This window comes from Hyaena hyaena, unplaced genomic scaffold, assembly GCF_003009895.1.
Source record: "Hyaena hyaena isolate Hyena2069 unplaced genomic scaffold, ASM300989v1 scaffold_0, whole genome shotgun sequence".
NCBI classification, from domain to species: domain Eukaryota; kingdom Metazoa; phylum Chordata; class Mammalia; order Carnivora; family Hyaenidae; genus Hyaena; species Hyaena hyaena.
In genome coordinates this window covers 6154896-6173534 of record NW_024080632.1, presented here as the reverse complement: position 1 = coordinate 6173534, position 18639 = coordinate 6154896, and the positions used below count along the sequence as shown (strand labels likewise).

Genomic DNA, 18639 nt, shown 5'->3' with positions numbered 1-18639 from the left:
AGCCGGCTCCCGCCTGAAGCCCCCAGTTCGCCCCCCGCCTCGCTTAGAAACAATGGCTGTTCTTTTCTGTGTACGATTACAGTCTTTTGTGTGGTCACTTTTATTTCGTACTAGTCTTACTCAACATTTTTAATCCGTGTCCTTCCTTCTGAATCCTGAATATTGTGCAAAATTTCATATAGTATTGTAGAATTGCTTTACGCTTTAACAGTACAAAAATGTAATCCCGAATATGGCTTTTGTTGGTGCTTCACATTTTTATCTCCCCGTCCTAACATTCTGAGATGTTCCCTCAGGGCCAGGGGCAGGGTGAGGTAGGTGAGGCCTCAGGCACAATATTGAATGGGCTCCAAAAATCTCCATAGTCTAGATGAATAATACTTTAATTCTGTATTTATAGAAGGCAAAGTTAATGCAAAATATCCACAGTGAACAAGCTAGTAAAATTTTAATACTTTTTTTTAAAGTTTTTTTATTTTGGGTGGAGCCTAGGTGGCTCAGTCGGTTAAGCATCCAACTTTTTCTTCTTTGCCCACTCGCTCACTGTACCAGTTTTGAAGCACACTAATGCTGTGGGATGTGCTTGACAGCTCGCGCTTTGCACTAAAAGTCCTTGCGGACTCTGTACCCTCCTGTCCCTTTGGGACTGCCCGTCACAAACGTGTTGTTGAAGTTAAGGCAGATTAAGCCGCTGTGGTGAGCAGCCCTAAGAGGACAGTGGCTCAAACCCAGTGGGAGTGTGTTTCTGGCACGTGGAAGAATCCAGGGTGAGTGCTGAGGTCGGAGTCCCAGGGGGTTGTCGTTTCCGTGCAGCCAGAGAGGGGATGAGCACAGAAGAGGGCAGCCTGGCGCAGGAGGGCCCCCGTTGCACGTCTCGGGACCGCTCCCAGCAGCAGAGCGGGCCGGGCGTGCAGCTGGGTGTGTGGCCAAGAAGGGGAAACCAGGTTGTGGCGGCTAGCTCCTCACTGCCGCTGACTGTCTCTTACACATATTCCAAAATGAGTGGTTTATGAGAAAAGACCACCAGGCGCGTCCTGACACAGCATGTTCACAGCAGAATTGTTTTGTTCCCCCCCCACCCCCCCCATTTATAACAGGCGAGAAGCTGGTGCCCGGTGCCAGGGAGGTGCTGACGGAGATATTTAAGAGCTGTGCCCATTCGGAACAGATGCTGAGCCTGACGCCGGCGAAGCCCATCAAAGTGTCAGACATTTATCTTAGCAAAGAGCAGATCAACTCGCAGACCCCAGGCAACCTCCTGCACCTCTTCTTCACCAACGTCCGGCCTCCAAAGAAGGTGTTGGAGGACCAGCTCACGCAGGTAGCTGCCCAGGCCCCGCCCCGCCGTGCTGGGCCTCGGGTGCGCCTTGGGGTAAGCCTGAGGAACCCCCTCCCTCTGCCGCTCCACAGATCCTGCGGAAGTACGGCGTGCCCAAGCCCAAGTTCGACAAGAGCAAGTACAGCAAGGGTGGGAAGGAGCAGCACCCCGTGAAGGTGGTGAGCACCAAGCGGCCCATCACCAAGCCGCCCGCCAAGGACAAGGCTGTGCTCAACAGTGTCAGGTGCGCGTCCCAGGCCCGCCAGGGGCCACGGGGTCACCCTCTTGATGGGTCTCCGCACCTCGTGGGGGCAGGCCCCTGGCTGTCCTTTGCTGCTGCCCCATCCTGTCCCTGGCTCCAACGACTCAAAGAGAGTTCCATTTCAACCACAACTGTAGTAAAATCTGGACCCCGCGGGCTGAAATGTAGACCTGTTGGAAGTAATACAACATCCAAAATGTGCAGAATTGTTAAAAAAAAAAAAAAATCTGACTACTTCTAACCACACAATGAATGCATAGATATTACAGGAAAACTATAAAATGCATATTGAAAAAATGTAATTACCTCACGTATGACAACCCACCTTTAACAGTTTAGTGCATAACCTTTTATTGGTGCATATGTGGTATTTTCTTAAAGTTTAAAATAGTACAAAATTCAGCATATGCAGTAAAAAGCTATACCTCTTCTCCATCCTTAAGCCTCCCTGCCTCCCTCCATGAGATGGCCAGTGTTACTTCCGTAGCCTTCCAGAACTCTCCTGTGTACACACAAGCACGTGGGCCTCCCCCCAGATGTCCCCATACTGGACACAGCGCCTGCCCCTTGCTGTTTCTGTTTACTGCTAATCTTGGGAATGACCCCATATCAACACAAAAATGGCTTCATGCCTTTTTTTTTTTTTAATAGCTTCATAATATTTCGTGTACAGGTGTGCATACATACTTAACAGAATTTTCTGTAGATATAGGCAAATGACTCTCAGGAACTCAAAACTGAATCTTTGATAGCAAAGTGTTACCTGGAAGGAGCCTCTAGAGGGGTTGTTTAATAGGATCAGAAAAATCAAGTGGCTTTTCAGTAATGAATTATATATAAATGGTGCTTACAAATCAGAAGAGTACCGTAGAATTTTCTGCGATGGAAATCAGTGCTGTTTCCCTGTCTGTGCCATTGAATACGACAGCCACTAGCCCCATGTGGCTCCTGAGCCCTTGACACGTGGCCAGTGTGATCAAGGAATTGAGTCTGCAATTTTATTTTAAGTTAAACTTTAGCGACCTTTGGCTAGTGACGACTTCTTTGCGCAGCTCTAAGTATTCCTCTAAGTACGTAGAAGGAATGTTTCAAAAAGCCTCTCTTTCAGGTTTTTCGTAGTTAAAGCATCCGTTTGTCCTAATTTGCTCGGTAAACTTCTTGTTGAGAACAGAGCTGGTCTTGAGCCCGGCTGGCCGTGTGGGAGCCTTCCCCTGTAGGCCGTGGGCGGGGGGGGGGGGGGTCTGAACTAATGCGTGTTGGAGGATCTCCGAGGCCTCTGTCAGGCACGGTGTGGGTACGGGAACTCTGACTGCAATGGCTTGGGCTACAGCAGGACCGCCTTAAGTGAGAAGAAGCCAACTGTGAAGCCAAAGTCCCCAGAAAAGAGCAAGCCAGATGAGAAGGACCCAGAGAAGTCACCCACCAAAAAACAAGAAGGTGAATGAGTAACTGGGCCTGGGCATTGGTAGGCCCCTGCGACCAGCATCCCGGTGTTTGCCTGACTGGCCAGGCTCCCTTGGGGTCTAGGTTAGGCAGGGCCTCAGTGCCATCTTTGAATTTATGGAGGTTAGAATAGTAGCTCCCAGAATACCATGCACCCAAGGTGAGTTGTAGATGACATGAGTGAAAGCAAAGATCTGGAGATCAGCTTAGAAATTCATTTCCAGAAGGCACTTAACCTGGGCATTAGAACTTGAGCTTCATAAAGGCCCAGGCGGAGCTGGAGAAGAGTCCAGCTGTGCCTCCCCGACCTTGTGAAGTAGGAGGTTGTGCGGAGTCAGTGACAGAGCCCGGAGGGCCGGGAGGTGGGGCACTATGTGGACTGGGTCCTGCCAGAGACGCCCCTGCCCGGGAGGTTCTTCCCAGTGCCTAACAGTCTGAACGCTTCTCCATCAGTCCCTGAGGAGAAGTATCTGACCTTGGAAGGATTTCACAAGTTTGTCATCGATCGAGCCAAGCAAGACATCCGTAGCGTCTGGAGGGCGATTTTATCCTGTGGTTATGACCTTCACTTTGAGAGGTAAGAAGTTGTCCCTCAGCCCAGTCAATACCTTGTATAAAAATTGTTTTCAGGAGCACCGGGGTGGCTCAGTCAGTTGAGTGTCCAACTCCAGATTTGGGCCCAGGTCATGATCCTAGGGTCATGGGATCGACTCTCCCCACCCCCCCCCACCGCATTAGGCTCCACACTGAGCATAGAACTGTTTGGGATTCTCTCTCTTACCCCCTCCTCCCCCTGCTCTCATGCTCTCTGTCTTTAAAAAAAAAAATTGTTTTCAGCTACCAGATCTATTCCCAAGAAATCCTTCCAAGGAACCTGTCTGTCTTCCTTAATGCCTACTGAGTTATTTTCAAATTTTTCATAATAATTAAAGTGGGTGTTAGAACCCAATTGGAAACGGACTCTGTTCTAAACAATAAATTCATTTTCTCACAGTTCTGGAGGTCAAGGGTCAAGGATCCTGACTTCTGTCCTTGTCTTACTGATGGATGGTCGCCTTCTCACTGCGTTCACATGGGCCTGCCTGTGTGCAGGGGCGTCCCCGCCGCCTCCCTGCTTCTGATGAGGATGCTGGTCATCTGGTCTGGGCCCCGCCCTGATGACCTCCTTTAACTTAACTGGGAGGGAGACACACCTCATTCCCAACAGGGATGATTTCTCTTTCCAAAGACCCTTTGTTCCTCAGAGTCCTACTCTGTCTCCGGGTCTCCATCGCCCACACTGCCTCCTTCCCCGGTAGGAACGCAGCAAGGTCTCTGCTCTGTCAGGTCCCCAGGGCCAGACAAGGCTGGTGTCCCCTTTCTGGCTGTAAGGGAGTCCCGGCAGGCGTGGTGTTTGCACCCCGGAAGACACCTCCCTACCCTACTCTGCGTTCACCCACTGCGCGCACAGCAAGACGTGCCAGGTGTCAGGAAAGGAACGGCGCGCTCTTTTAAAAAGCCGTTTCCAGGGTTCAGAAGCTGTTAGCTGCTTGGCACCGTCATCTGCTCCTTCACGGAAGGCTCCGAATCCGACCGGGTGGGCCTGCATCATGGTGGCAGGAACGGGTTTCCTGGCTTGTAAGCCAGTAGGAGAGAGAGGACTCGGGGGCTTTTGAAAAGTAGAATCCCCGGTTTGGGACTAGAGAGCGTTGGAAGTGGGAAGGGTGCGGCCTGGACTACAGACGGACTCCCAGGCCACGCTTGTTAACGGCTAGAGCGCTCCCTCCTGCGCGGCCCGGGCCTCCTTCCCCACCTGTGGAGAGCAGCCGGCCGGGAGGGGCTGTGGGGGGGCCCTCCCGGCAGAGGAAGCTCGCTCTCCAAGCCCTGCGTGGGTAACACAGAGGCGGCCTGCCCTGAGAGGCTCTGCCCCCACCCCCAGGTAGGCCCTCCTGGCAGGACGCGCCCAGGGTGGCATGTGGCCCAGCTGAGGTGCGGTGCTGTGCTAGAGGCACCCATCCACCCCCCAGCCTGCCTGCCCCCTCGGGTGAACAGCTTAATGTTTGTAGGTTAAGGACATGCGCAGGTAATAAAACCCCAGGCAGTCTATGCAGGACAGTGATTTGGTGCCCAGCGGCCTTCAGGAAACGTGCCTCCCAACATTTTCTGGGGGTAGAGTTTTTTCAGTGCCGCAGTGGGATCAGACCAGATATATGCCTTTTTCCTTCTTGGGTCATTCGCGTTACTGCAGTGGAGGGCTCCGTGGTCCCGGAGCGTGGGCGTTTGCGTCGCGTGTGATGTTGCTGCGGTTAAAGCGACGCGCTCCCAAACACACCTCTGCTTCCTGGCGTGGCTCCGCGCGCCGACCCTGGGCGGGGGCCGCTGGCCGCAGACGCCGGCTTCAGCGAGGCTGGCGGCCGTGGCCACGCGCGGCCTCCGCGGTCTCTCACGAGGCCGGGCCGCGGCTACAGTCCCACTTTATTGGTGAGGAAGTCGAGGCTCAGAAAACGGGCCACTTTGTGGCCCAGATTTCAGCCCAAGGAGGCCCAAGCCCCAGCCTTCCCCGTGCGTCCTCGGCACGCATGCAGGAGGGGGCACGCGAGGGGTGCGCCGTCCCGCCCGGCCAGCTCTGCTCGCTCCTCCCACTGGGCCGCCCCGCGAGGAGTCCAGTGGTGCCCCCGGCGGCCCCCCCCACCTCGCCTTCTCCCCCGGCCCCAGGTGTGCCTGCATTGATGTCCGACACGCGCACAAGGCCTCGAGGAAGTGGACGCTGGAGATGGACGTGGCGCTCGTGCAGTACATCAACCGGCTGTGCCGCCATCTGGCCATCACGCCCGCGAGGCTCCACCCCCACGAGGTGTATCTGGACCCCGCGGACGCCGCCGACCCGCGAGTGGCCTGTCTCCTGAGTACGTCTGGGGCCCTGGGGTCTGGCTTTCAGGGACTGTCCCCTGCGCCGCCTGGGGGCCTCCCCGCCGGGGTAGGAACACCTGCTGTGAGTCACTGAGCGAAGAAGAGGGAGAGGAAGGCACGAAGCTGGGGCCGTGGCTGCATTACAGTTTGTAAGGCCTCCTTGTGTGCTCACTGCAAGGAAGCAGCGGGCGCCCGCCTGGCTCCCTGCCTGGAGGGCACAGTGGGTGCTGCCCTGGTGTCGGCAGGGAGCAAGGGTCAGAGTTGTCCGCGTCCGTTAGAGGCATTAGCCGTTGTCAGAGAGCAGGGCGTCTTTACTAAAAGCTAGGGATGCGCGAGCACACATAAGTGCACGCACAAACAGACGTTCTCCATAAGTCCGCCCCTGGAAGGTGGCCCCTCGGCCTGCGGTGCGCATGCGCACCACGGCGGCTTTTGAGTCTGTTCACTCTTGGTCAGACAACTGTCCTGGGCCTTTGCGCTCTTCCCGATACTTTGAAGGTAAACGTGAGCCATACATTGTCCCAGTGTCCCTCTGTCACAGCTGGGGAGGAGACAAATGTGAGGACGAACAAGTAAGACTATGTACCAAGACATGTCCTGGTCTTCATGACATAGGTCACTTTTGGGGAAGCAGATGAAAGGTACACAGGACTCTGTACTGTTTTTGCAACTTCCTAGAAGTCTAATTATTGCAAAATCGAAAATTAAAAACCGCACACGGTGCAGTTCTGGCAAGGCCCTGAAGACGGGCCGAGGGACCCTTGGATTCCCTAAGAGCCCGAGCCTCCAGGCCAGGCAGGGCCTTCACCCTTTGCTCCTGCTCAGCCTGGGCGCAGGCAGGTTGGGGGCACACTGCCTTGGCATCTCGGGGTGCCAGGGGTGCCCTGCGGGAGCCCCCTGGTCCCCCCTGTGTGCTCACTCCTGGCGGCCCTGCCCCGTGAGACTGCCCACAACCTGAGTCTTGGCCTGACCACCCCACCCCGCCCACAGATGTGCCTATCGAGAGCCTTCGCCTGCGCTTCGCCTTGCTCCAGTCCCTGAACACCACGCTGGAGACCTTCTTCCTGCCCCTGGTGGAGCTGCGCCAGACCCCCATGTTTGCCCACAGCATCGCCGCCCTACTGAAGGAGGCCAAAGGTCAGTGCCGCGCCCGCTGGGCCAGAGCCCACAGCTGCCCGGGAAGACCCATCTCGCACGCGACCTACATGTGTCCCCAGCCCTTCCAGCCAGGAGCAGTTCCTTCAGTTGTTCTCTGAAATATTAAATTTACTAATGTTTTTCGGAGCTGGCTCAGTTTGAGGAGCACGCGGCTCTTGATCTGAGTTGTGAGTTCAAGCCCCATGATGAAGGTAGAGATTACCTAAATGAGTAAATAAAGCTTAAAAACAAAAAGTCTTCAGGTTATATAGAAATATGTAAGGCTCTGACTCACCATCTCCCTCTCACATGCCAGAGATGATCATGATGATCATCATGATCAGCTGAGTACCTGTCTGTCCTTCTAGACGTTTCTGTTCACATATGAATAGACATACACAATTTCTTTTAAAAAACCAAAAGTGGGTATGCTAGCATACGTTCTGTTCTGCATCTTCGTTTTCTGGGTTTTTATCGTTGGCCATTTCAGAAAACACTGTAGCAAATGTCCTTGTACTTTATGTATTTCTGCCAGCTAGGTGTTTCCTGGGCACGAGCGTGACAGAGTCAGGGTTCACGCGTTACCATCTGGGTAGCTGCTAAGGACACGTCTTCTGGAAAGTCATGACCGTGGCGCCCGAGTGCCTCGGGCCTGCAGGGCGTCCCAGAAGAGACTAGACAGACCCAGAGGGGACAGCGTGTCCTCCGCCAGGCCTCAGGGTCACAGGGAAGGAAAGGAAGCAGCCCCATCCCAGCCTCTCTCCCATACTCCTCCCTGCAGGGCTCATCTTTTACGACACGAAGGTGACAGTCATGAATCGGGTGCTAAATGCCACCGCGCAGAGGACGGCTGACCATGCGGCTCCAGAGATCACACTGGACCCCCTGGAGATCGTGGGAGGTAAAATTAGCTCCACAGAGCGGAAAACACAACATAGCCGTGATCGAACAAAGGATCTAGTTGATTTGCACAGAAAAGAATCCTCTAGAAGGGAATCCAGATGCTCATCTGGCTGCTTCGTCTTTCTCCTCGAGTGCCCCAGCGTGTGCCTCCCACCTTCAGGGTCCCCTAGTGAGCCTGTCTTCTGGGCAGCAAGGGCAAGGGGAGGAGCTCCCCGCTTCCTGGGGTCTCGCCTTCGCTCCCCGCTCCCTAGAGGCCTGCCACGTGGCCACACCTAACTGCAGGAGAGGTGGGAAGTGTCCACTTCGGTTGGCCGTGGGCTTGCTAGAATTGGGGTTCTGGCATCGGAGAAGAGGGGGGGATGGCTCCCGGGGAGGCAGCCAGGAGTCTGCCATGGCCTGTGAACCCACACACACCACGAAGGACACGGATGGGAGGAGAGGACGGAGGAGCACAGTTAGGGAGGATCCCCTACTCTCCCCGGGGACGGAGGGAAGGCCGAGAGCTACACGGCTGAGGCACGCAAGACGTTCCAAAAGCAGAGAGAAGGCAAGGCGGTGGAGCCAGGGGCAGGGAGAGGGCCGAGAAGCCGGCGCAGGCCGGGCAAGGTGTCCGTCCTGGGCTGGAAAAGCAGAGGAAGGCGCTGGGGGTGGTTACTGGTTCCTCTCTTTCCCAGGGGAGATCAGAGCTTCTGAGAACTCCTACTTCTGCCAGGCCGCCAGGCAGCTGGCCTCGGTGCCCTCGTCTCAGCTTTGCGTCAAGCTGGCTAGTGGCGGTGACCCCACCTACGCCTTCAACATCCGCTTCACCGGGGAAGAGGTCCACGGCACCAGTAAGTGGCGGCCCCCGCCGGGCTCTGCAGCCAGTTCGAGGTGGAGGCTGTGTCGAAAACGACAGCATTCCTGGGTTTATTTTTAGCCTAAACTGCCCACAGTCTCCCCCACTGGCAAGACTGTGTCCTTGTTAGCCTGCTCTGCAAAGCCAGGACGACCGAAGGGCTCTCGGTGCCCCCGTCTCCCATGGGACGCATCCACACTCTGAGCCCGGCTGCCCTTCCTGGGGGAGGGGCCGACCCAAACCGAGGGTGCCTCTGTTGTGTCCACTCGGCACTGAAGGGCGTCCCCTGAGTGCTGACCAGCGAACCCGACCTGGGACGGCTCTGGGCTGAGGTTCCCCAGCAAGCGCCGGTTCCCACGCGGGCCCGGGAGCAGGTTTTGGGGGCCCGGCCAGGGCCACCAGCGGGCACCGTGGCGCGCTCTGGGCGCACCAGCCACCTCTTGGGACCGCTCTTACTGAGTGAGCGCGGAACGTGCCAGGCCCACGCTTACACCTTCCACTCCTCACAGCACCGAAACCGCACGAGAGACCGGCCTCGTCCCACCGGACTGATGGGGAATCTGGGACGCCGCCAACCTAAGTAGCTTCCCCGAGGTCAGGCAGCCAGCTGGCGTTCCACGCCGGGTCGCTCTGATTCCCAAGCCCAGCCCTTGGCGGCTGCAGCAGGCCGGGTCTCCTGCTTCTCCGTGGATGTCGAGTGAGAACATCTGTCCCCAAGCACGTCCTCTGCACGGCTCCTACCGAGGAGTGTGCACGCACAGCTGTCCTCTGGGCTTCCTGACCTCAGGGCACTGACGGGTGCACAGGGGAGAGGAGATGCGGCCACAGAGGCGGCGGCAGGAAAACCGCGGGCGCGGTCGAGATGACGGCAGCAGGGATGCCGATAATCGCCCGTTGCCCTTTGCAGGTGTTCATGCGTCGGGCTGTTCAGCCGACGCTGCTCACTGGACAGACAGACACGGGGCACCTGGGCCCGGGTGGGGGGCAGCGCCGAGTGGCACGGGAGGCCCCGCTCCTGGTACAGCCAGGAGCGACAGACGTGGATTAAACGAGCCCGCGTATCTGTGTCAGCTCACGGCCGTGCGAGATGCGCAGGGCTTTGCATCCCGTCTCTCTGAATCCTTGAAACTAGCCTGCGACGTAGGTACGGTGACTGTCCCCCATTTGACGGAGGGGTCACTGGGAAGTGATTACCTGGGGCCCCCCCAGCCAGTTAAGTGGCACAGCAGGACTTGACCCCGGGGCTCCCTGCCCTCAGGCGAGTTTTCTCTCAGCCGGAGCTGCGTTCAGGTTGGCGAAGGAGCTTCCATTGCGGGTGGGCCGGCGGGTCCCCGACTCCCACCGGCCTCCATCTGTCCCGCAGGTGGCTCTTTCCGGCACTTCCTGTGGCAGGTGTGTAAAGAGCTGCAGAGCTCCTCACTGTCCCTGCTGCTCTTGTGCCCCAGCTCGGCCGTCAACAAGAACAAGGTAAGACAGCCGAGTCCCAGGCAGTGGCCTGGCACACGTGTTCTTCGGGGGGGCTGAGAGGGGACAGGCCCCGGTGGTCACTGCATCTCTGCTCTGTCTCCAGGGCAAGTACATCCTCACCCCGAGCCCCATCACGTACGGGGAAGAGCAGCTGCTGCATTTCCTGGGCCAGCTGCTGGGCATTGCAATTCGAGCAGATGTCCCTCTTCCCCTGGACCTCCTGCCTTCCTTCTGGAAGACGCTGGTGGGTGAGCCCCTGGACCCTGATCAAGACCTGCAGGAAGCAGACATACTCACCTACAATTATGTCAAGAAGTTTGAGAGCGTAAGTGAATAGTGCGTTTATCCTGGAGACAGCAGAACTCCAGAGCGGTGTCCCCGGGGCTCACGGCTGCCTCTGTGACCTGCCGTTTGCTGGGCCTCCAAACCCTCGGAGTCTTGCCCCCAGAGACCGATTGGGATGTCCCAGAGAACATTCGGGAACGTGCATCGACCCTGCCAGGCCTGCTCTGTGGGGACAGAAGCCTCTCTGGCTTGACAGCAGCAGACCGGGGGTGACTATTACGCCCTGTTGGGCCTCCCGAGGACACAGGGGCGAAGGGTTCCCGGCAGCTGACTGAGCAGGCAGGGGTGTCAAAGTTGTAGGAGGCCCACTTGTAGGAGTCCCCACTTTCACTTTTAAGAGCTTGGTTTGGGGGCACCTGGGTGGCTTAGGTCGTTTAAGCACCCGACTTCCACTCAGGTCAGCATCTCACAGTTCTTGGGTTCGAGCCCTGTATCGATCGGGCTGTGTGCTGACAGCTCAGAGCCTGGAGCCTGCTTCAGATTCTGTGTCTCCCTCTCTCTCTCTCTGCCTCTCCCCTGCTCATACTCTCTCCCCCTCTCAAAAATAAACATTAAAGACAAAAACAAAAACTTGATTTCGGGGCCTTAGAGCAAGGGAGACCGGCTCTTGGGGGTCACCTGGGATTGGTCAGGAACAGAGTTGGGGACGTAGCTGTCTTCTTCGTGCCTGGGGACACAAAGAGGTAGCGAGAGCTCGGCCATGTCTGACCGGCCCCCTGGCAGGGGTGTGGTCAGCGCTCAGGCTGCCAGCTGGGCCCGTGGGAGCCATTCGGGTCTGTCCACCGGTTAGCAGTCATGGAGGCCTGCCGTGGGCCAGGCTCTGGGCTCTCGCCCCAGCCACAGGAAGCTTCCAGGTGGTTCTCCCGATATGTGAGGCCCTATTCAGAAAGGCTGTGTTCGCGAGTCCTCGTGGGCGGGCTGGGAACAGAGCCACCAGGGGAAGCTAGGCCTCTCCAGCTGAAAAGCCTCCTCAAGTTAGAGACAGAGTGTGGAGGTGCCTCTGCCCCAGGCCTCCCCCTGGACACCAGCCGCCCGTGCTCACAGGGGAGCAGGCTGTCCGCTCTCAGCTGGAACCCCAGCTGGAGGAGGACACAACTTGGGCCCTCTGAGGGGCCTCGTTGCCAGGCTCGCCGTTGTCCTCCCCTGAGCCGCCATTGAGGGCAGCCAGTGCCAGGGCGCTGGATTAGCGGTTGGCTTCTCAGCAGAAGCAGGGATCTAAAAGGTCAAAGCAGGATCGCCCCTTCGGGCCGGGGATTTATGGATGCCTGCCCGGCACTGCTTTGAGAAGCCCTCCCAGGGCTGTGGGTAGCAGCAAGGGCCTGGGTGTGAGACAGTGTCCAGAGAGACCATCCAGCCTGAGCCTTCTTTTTTTTTTTTTTTTTTTTTTTTTATTTCTAGGAGAGAGAGAGAGAGAGACAGAGAGACAGTGTGAGCAGGGGAGGGTCAGAGAGAGGGAGTCACAGACTGAAACAGGCTCCAGGCTCCGAGCTGGCAGTCAGCACAGAGCCCGACGCGGGGCTCGAACCCACGAACCGCGAGATCATGACCTAAGCGAAAGTCAGACGCTTAACTGACTAAGCCACCCAGGCGCCCCAGCCTGAGCCTTCTTTCTGAAGGCATGCGCAAAGCCACAGAGGGCGTCGGGATAGCAGACCACACCAAGGTTGGGGCACACAAACGGGGAAGAATATTCAGAACTTCTGGTAGTTGTACCGGTCACCTTCAACATCCCAGAAGTACAAGTTTATTCTTCTCTGGGCCAGATCCTAGCATCTCCTTGGTAGCCTAGCAGGTACATTAGGGTTTTTTAGACCCTAATTTTTGTGTTTTAAATAATTTGCTTTTGTTTTTTTAATGTTTGTTTATTTTTGAGAGAAACAGAGACAGAATGTGAGTGGGTTAGGGGCAGAGAGAGAGGGAGACACAGAATCTGAAACAGGCTGCAGGCTCCCAGCTGTCAGCACAGAGCTGGACACGGGGCTGGAACTCACACGCTGTGAGATCATGACCTGAGCTGAAGTCGGACGCTCAACCGACTGAGCCATCCAGGCGCCCCTTAAATGATTTGCTTTTAAAACGAAATGTGGACTGGGGTGCCTGGGTGGCTCAGTCGGTTAAACTTCCAACTTCAGCTCAGGTCATGATCTCATGGTTCGTGAGTTTGAGCCCTGTGTCCGGCTCTGTGCTGACAGCTGAGAGCCTAGAGCCTGCTTCGGATTCTGACTCTCTCTCTCTACCCCTCCCCTGCTCACACTCTTTGTCTCTGTCTCAATAATAAACATGTAAAAAATGGGGCGCCTGGGTGGCTCAGTCGGTTAAGCGTCCGACTCCAGCTCGGGTCATGATCTCACAGTTTGTGGGTTCGAGCCCCACATCAGGCTCTGTGCTGACAGCTCAGAGCCTGGAACCTGTTTCGGATTCTGTGTCTCCCTCTCTCTCTGCCCCTCCCCTGCTCGTGCTCTGTCTCCCACTATATGTCAATAATAAATAAATGTTAAAAAGAATAAAAATAAATGTAAAAAATAAAGCTAAATATGAATATATATTTGGCTTCAGGTAAGGCTGAATCCAGGAGCTCAAATAATGTCATCAGTAATTGGTTTCCAGATGCCCCCTAGTAGTTTAAGATGTACCATCTTACAGTCTTGTCCACATCAGTGACAGTGAGCTGCTGCTTCTAACTGGTAACAGGAAGATATCATTAGCCAGAGTCTCATGTGGCCTGGCCCAACCCCTAACTCATGGCAAACTCATTGGCCAGGCCTGTGCCACGTGCACATTCATAGTGGCTAAGGGTAGTCTCCGTGCAAACCAGTAGTTGGCGTCTGCCCAACTAGAGGTTGGGGTTCCGCCTTCCCCGGGACCTTGGGAGCAGGACAGGCAGTTACCCTCCATCTGCCTCCACCCTCCAGATCAACGATGAGACCGAGCTAGAGGCCCTGTGTGCCGAGATCGCCTCCCAGCACCTGGCCACTGAGAGCCCCGAGGGTCCCAAGCCGTGCTGCAGGTTCACGTACCTGACCATGACGGGCGAGGAGGTGGAGCTGTGCAGCCGCGGCCGGCACATCCCCGTGGCGTGAGTGTGTGCCCGCGGGGAGGGGCGGGGAGGCCGTGCGGCAGGACGTATTAGGGAAGCCCCAGCCGCGAGGCGGGGGGCGGTCCCCGAGCTGCCGGCACCGGGACGCCGGCTAACTAGCCCCTCGCCGGGGCCCCCGGCGCCCGCAGGTGGGAGAACAAGGACATGTACGCGGCGGCCATCCGGGGCCTGCGGCTGCGGGAGCTCCAGAACCCCGAGTGCGTGACGGCCGTGCGGGCAGGCCTGGGCGCCATCATCCCCCTGCAGCTGCTCACCACGCTCAGCCCGCTGGAGATGGAGCTGCGCACCTGCGGCCTGCCCTACATCAACCTCGAGTTCCTCAAGGTCGGTGGCCGGGGGCCTGCGCGGGTGCGCCCCGTGTGTCCCAGCGCCCTGCCCTCACGTGCCCCTCCGCGTCACAGCCCGTGTCTTAAGCCGCGTCCCGAGGTGAAGACCGTTCCTCAGCCGCACCCCGGCCTCACAGGCTGGCTTCTTGCCGGCGGCCAGACCTTGCCCAGTGACTTCCTATCTAGGGGGCATGGTGACAGGACCCGGCCGGTGTACTCACGGGTAACACGCCTGGAGCCTCTGCTCTGGGCACGGTATCCAGGCGGCAGCCACGGGGCAGACACCGGCACGGCTGCCTCTGCCGCCTTTGTCATTGTCGTGGTCTCCTAACCTGTGTCCCACGGCCGTCGTTTCCCCGCTGCAGCCGCCGGGCCTGGGGCGGTACGGGGTGAGCAGAGGCCTGGGCCGCTCACATCCGGGGCCTTCCTTCCCCAGGCCCACACCATGTACCAGGTGGGGCTGATGGAGACAGACCAGCACATCGAGTTCTTCTGGGGGGCGCTGGAGATGTTCACACAGGAGGAGCTGTGCAAGTTCATCAAGTTTGCCTGCAACCAGGAACGCATCCCCTTCACCTGCCCCTGCAAAGATGGGGGCCCAGACACAGCCCACGTGCCCCCCTACCCCATGAAGATTGCTCCCCCAGATGGCACAGCAGGTACCGCCTTCCCCTTGTGTTCTGAGTGGGACACACAGGCACTTCTCTCCGTGGGGAGCTGGGGGCTGCCGAGCCCTGCAGGGGGGAGGGACAGCAGTGGACAGCTGAGCCCAAATGTAAATGGGGGACATGCCTGCGCAGGGGAAGGGGTCGTCATGTGCCTCTCAAACCTGACCTTAGCCAGGAGTCAGTATAGACCCAAAGTTGATCTTTTCTGATTTTTTTAAAGTATTCATCATTCTTTAATGTTTTTTTTATTTTTGAGAGAGTGAAAGCAGGGGAGGAGTCGGGGGGCGTCAGAAGATCTGAAGTAGGCTTTGCTTTGACCGCAGTGAACCCGGTGTGGGGCTTGAACTCAAGAACTGTGAGATCATGACCTGAGCTGAAGTCGGACGCAAGCAACTGAGCCACCTAAGCGCCCCTAGATTCTGATACTTTAAAAAGCTAAAGGGGCTTTTTAGAAATATTTTAATTTTCCAACTTCTAAATATAGAAAAATAACAAAACAAGACCCTTTGCTGGCTGAACAAACATGTTTACCCCCAGATTCCCTCAGGTCAGCCTTCTGGCGCCGGTGCCGTCCAACTTCCGTCTGCCATTTTCTCCTCCGGAACCTTCTCTTGCCCTGCCTCCTCCTGCTTGGGCCTTCGTTAGCTTAGAGCTGCTCGAAGAAGCAAACCTTAGAGCAGGGACCCTGGGATCGGAGCCCAGCCTCTAACACTGGCCTGGTGCGGTGTGGTTTTTTTTTTTTTTTTTTTTTTGCAGGTTCCCCAGACTCTCGCTACATCCGAGTGGAGACCTGCATGTTCATGATCAAACTTCCCCAGTACTCCTCTCTGGAAATCATGCTGGAGAAACTTCGTTGTGCCATTCACTACCGTGAAGACCCCCTGAGTGGCTGAGGGGAGGGAGCCCTGGAGTTAGTCCGTCACCGAGGCACCGCTCCGCCGGCTTGGGAAGCCTGCCACTGAGGGCACATCCCTCCGGGCCCTGCGTGAGGAGTTGGCGACATTTTGCTTTTCCAAACTTTTGTCCACGTTCCAGGAGTTCCTGGAGGACTTAACCTTTTGTATTTGTATGTTTTGTGATGGGTTGGTTCTTTTACACCTGTTTGTGGTATGTTTGTAGGATAGTTTAGTTCCCAGGCAGCCTGTGTCTCATTTGATCTTCCTGGACATTGTCTCTCATGGTCACCGGATTCTGATGCCATTAAGGCCCCAGTTCCACATCATGGAACCAGCCAGCAGGAAGGTGGTGGTGAGATACCTACGGCCACACAGAGCATCCTGTTGTCTCTGCACATCTTCACAGACAGGTCTGTGGCCCTGCCCCTCCTGCCTTGAGCTGGAGTTGATGGTTGATGCAGCTCCCGCAGGCCGCCTTCCATCTTGAAAGGGTTGGGCCAGTTACGCCAACGTGGGAGACACACAGGGAGCTTTCTGTGCTAATCTTCCAGCTTTCAAACCTTGTTCATGGTCTGGGTTTTTCAGAGGAAAAGCACCCCAGTGGCTGCCCCGCCCCTTCCCCCCCAAGACAGCCCTCTGCTCTCCATCTCTCCTGGGTCCCCGATGTGACAGTTTTCTGCTGAGCGTTCCTCAGGAGCCCGAAGGGTTCGTTCTGACCTTAGTTCACAGCGAGGCGTGTCCCAGCTCCAGGAGTTCAGGAAGCCCAGAGGAAGAGGGCCAGTGCTCGAGGGGGGCCTTTTTCTGAGACTCTGAACAGGAAAGCACATGATTCAAGCTTACGCCCCTTTCGTACTCAGAAACGGCCCTTCCTCACCACAGTGTTGGTGACGGGAGGAACAGAAGGGCCACACGCCCATTTTAAAGAGACTGACTGAGGTGCTCTGCTCAATTCAGGGCCTACTTCAGTGACCAAGACCTTCCAAGGACCACTGTGGGGCCCTTCTGCCCCTCTGGCCAGGCCCGCCCCTTGCCCCCCCGCGACCCCACATGAGCGTGTGTGCCAGGGTGGAGCTGCTCCAGGCTCACCTGCTGCCCCAGTGCATTTGTGCCCCAAACAGGTCTTTGTCCGATGGTACTTTGTTCAAGAGCAGCATATGCCAGCTTGTTGGACACTGTCATTTTGGGCCTTGCCGGTTCTCCTAGAATTGCATCACTGTATTTATTGTATAATATTGTGAATACTGAAGGTTCTGAGTGAGTGCTGACTAGAAGGCTCTGGAGTGTGCATGCTGGGGAGAGAAAGCTGTGCTTTTCCTTTCTCTGCTGTGGCCCTGGCCTGTTGGAAAGATGTATGGATTTTAGAGTTAGAGCCATTACCATCCATCTCCTCCCTCTTATTCTTAGGAAATGCGTTAAGGACCATATCCAAATGACTCCCCAACCTAAGGAAAAGCTAAAACTGGATGCATCAGTTACATTTGATGCAGGGGCAGTCCTGCCTGGAGAGGAGTACCTGCACGCAGGCTCCCTGCTTGGAAGGAAGATGGTTGGCTGCTGCCTCCTGGGGGCCAGAGCCCCGTTGCCTGGGGGCCAGACCAGGATGTAGTCCTGACAAGGATCCTCTTATTTCATTTCTGCATAGCGAAAGAGCCTTTGGATTATTAGAAGTGGTTCTTCCTCTCTGTATTTTTAAATTCTTGGTCCCCTCCAATCCTTCCCATCCCTTGAATGGACACAGAATTGTTAGCTACCTCCCCAAGGGGGGTTTGGGAAGCTGCTTTTGGCCCATCACTTGATTTGATGACAGCTGTGAGTAAGATGTCTGCTGCTAACACGACCGCTTCTCCCAGAGAGCACATTGAGAGGTCCAGACCGATCCAAACCTTGGCCCTAAAAAAACGTGTGCTGTAAAGTTACTTGATGTATATTTATTATAATTATTTATGGTTGCATTTAACAAAGTTTTCATTCAGTTTGATGCTATTTACACCATTGCTGTGTAAAGAAAGCTCACTACAGGAAAAAAAAAAGTCGCACCAATAAATAACCTTCATCTAATTTTGATTTACCGTAAGAGTTGCGTGGTCCTCTACTCACTGACAAGATTCGATGGCTGACATGCTTGGACTGCATGTTCTGGCCCCTCATCATACTGGAGTTAGTCTGTACTCTTAGGCCAGGGCGAGGGTTTTCCTCAAGTGGATCACTGCACTGGAAGAGGGTGGGAGCCAACAGTGGGTTTAGAACTACTGTACAAACGGGAAATGCAGAGAAGACACAGACTTAGTGCTGCTTTCCTAAGATCGACGTTCTGCCCTCTTCGCGCACAGCTGTCCTTGCCCCCTGCAGAGGGAGCCCTGTGGTCTGCATGCAGGAGAATCCACCCTCCCGGGCATGCTCATCACCTCCTCCTGCTCCATGGGTGGGGTGGGGGAGGGGTCCTCACACAGCCCCACTTAGTTCTTCTCTTGACCCTACTTTTCCTACACTTAATTCTTTTAGCGGAAGTGTCCCACTGAATGTCTTTATTATAGGAAGAGAAAGAGTCCTCCTGGATGAGGAACAACTTCCCTCAGGGTGCTAGAAACCACAAGAGCAACCACTCACAGCCAAGAGAAGCTGGGGAGTGAGATGCTTGACTGGAGATACCGGCTGAGCACGGCAAGGATTTGCCTGCTCTCCAGGATGGCTGAGTTTTTTCTTAAAGTATATTCAAAGTTACACTATCCAATAATAGAAGACATTCATCCTCACTAGTCATCAGGGGAATGCAAATTAAAATCACCACAAAATCTATACAACCACCCCCGAAAGGGAAAAACAATACCAGGATTGGTGGAAGGCGTGCAACCAACAGAACTCTGCTCTGGATGTAACTAAAACTACTTTGGAAACTGGTGCTCTGCACTACACCACCCCTCAGACCAGCGATCCCACGCCTAGGTGTAAATCCACCAGAACGAACACACACACACACACACACACACACACACACACACACGTATTTGCCAAAAGACATATGTAAGAATACTCACAGCAGCAATAATAATAAC

The 18639-nt window shown here is 55.8% G+C and overlaps 1 protein-coding gene across 3 annotated transcripts in view; it reads left to right on the top strand.

The window, feature by feature from the left end:
• Positions 1-17655, top strand: part of HECTD4 (HECT domain E3 ubiquitin protein ligase 4) — a 190406-nt gene extending 172751 nt beyond the window's left edge. For all 3 annotated transcript variants that reach the window (XM_039229794.1, XM_039229724.1, XM_039229639.1), the window contains exons 63-76: positions 1098-1321; positions 1411-1562; positions 2911-3017; positions 3477-3600; positions 5718-5908; positions 6903-7049; positions 7831-7950; positions 8627-8782; positions 10151-10254; positions 10358-10579; positions 13512-13675; positions 13825-14020; positions 14459-14681; positions 15447-17655. In XM_039229794.1, the coding sequence (XP_039085725.1) occupies positions 1098-1321; positions 1411-1562; positions 2911-3017; positions 3477-3600; positions 5718-5908; positions 6903-7049; positions 7831-7950; positions 8627-8782; positions 10151-10254; positions 10358-10579; positions 13512-13675; positions 13825-14020; positions 14459-14681; positions 15447-15583 (2267 nt within the window). In that variant the 3' untranslated portion in view covers positions 15584-17655. The remainder of the gene's footprint in view (positions 1-1097; positions 1322-1410; positions 1563-2910; positions 3018-3476; positions 3601-5717; positions 5909-6902; positions 7050-7830; positions 7951-8626; positions 8783-10150; positions 10255-10357; positions 10580-13511; positions 13676-13824; positions 14021-14458; positions 14682-15446) is intronic.
• Positions 17656-18639: the final 984 nt, after the last annotated feature.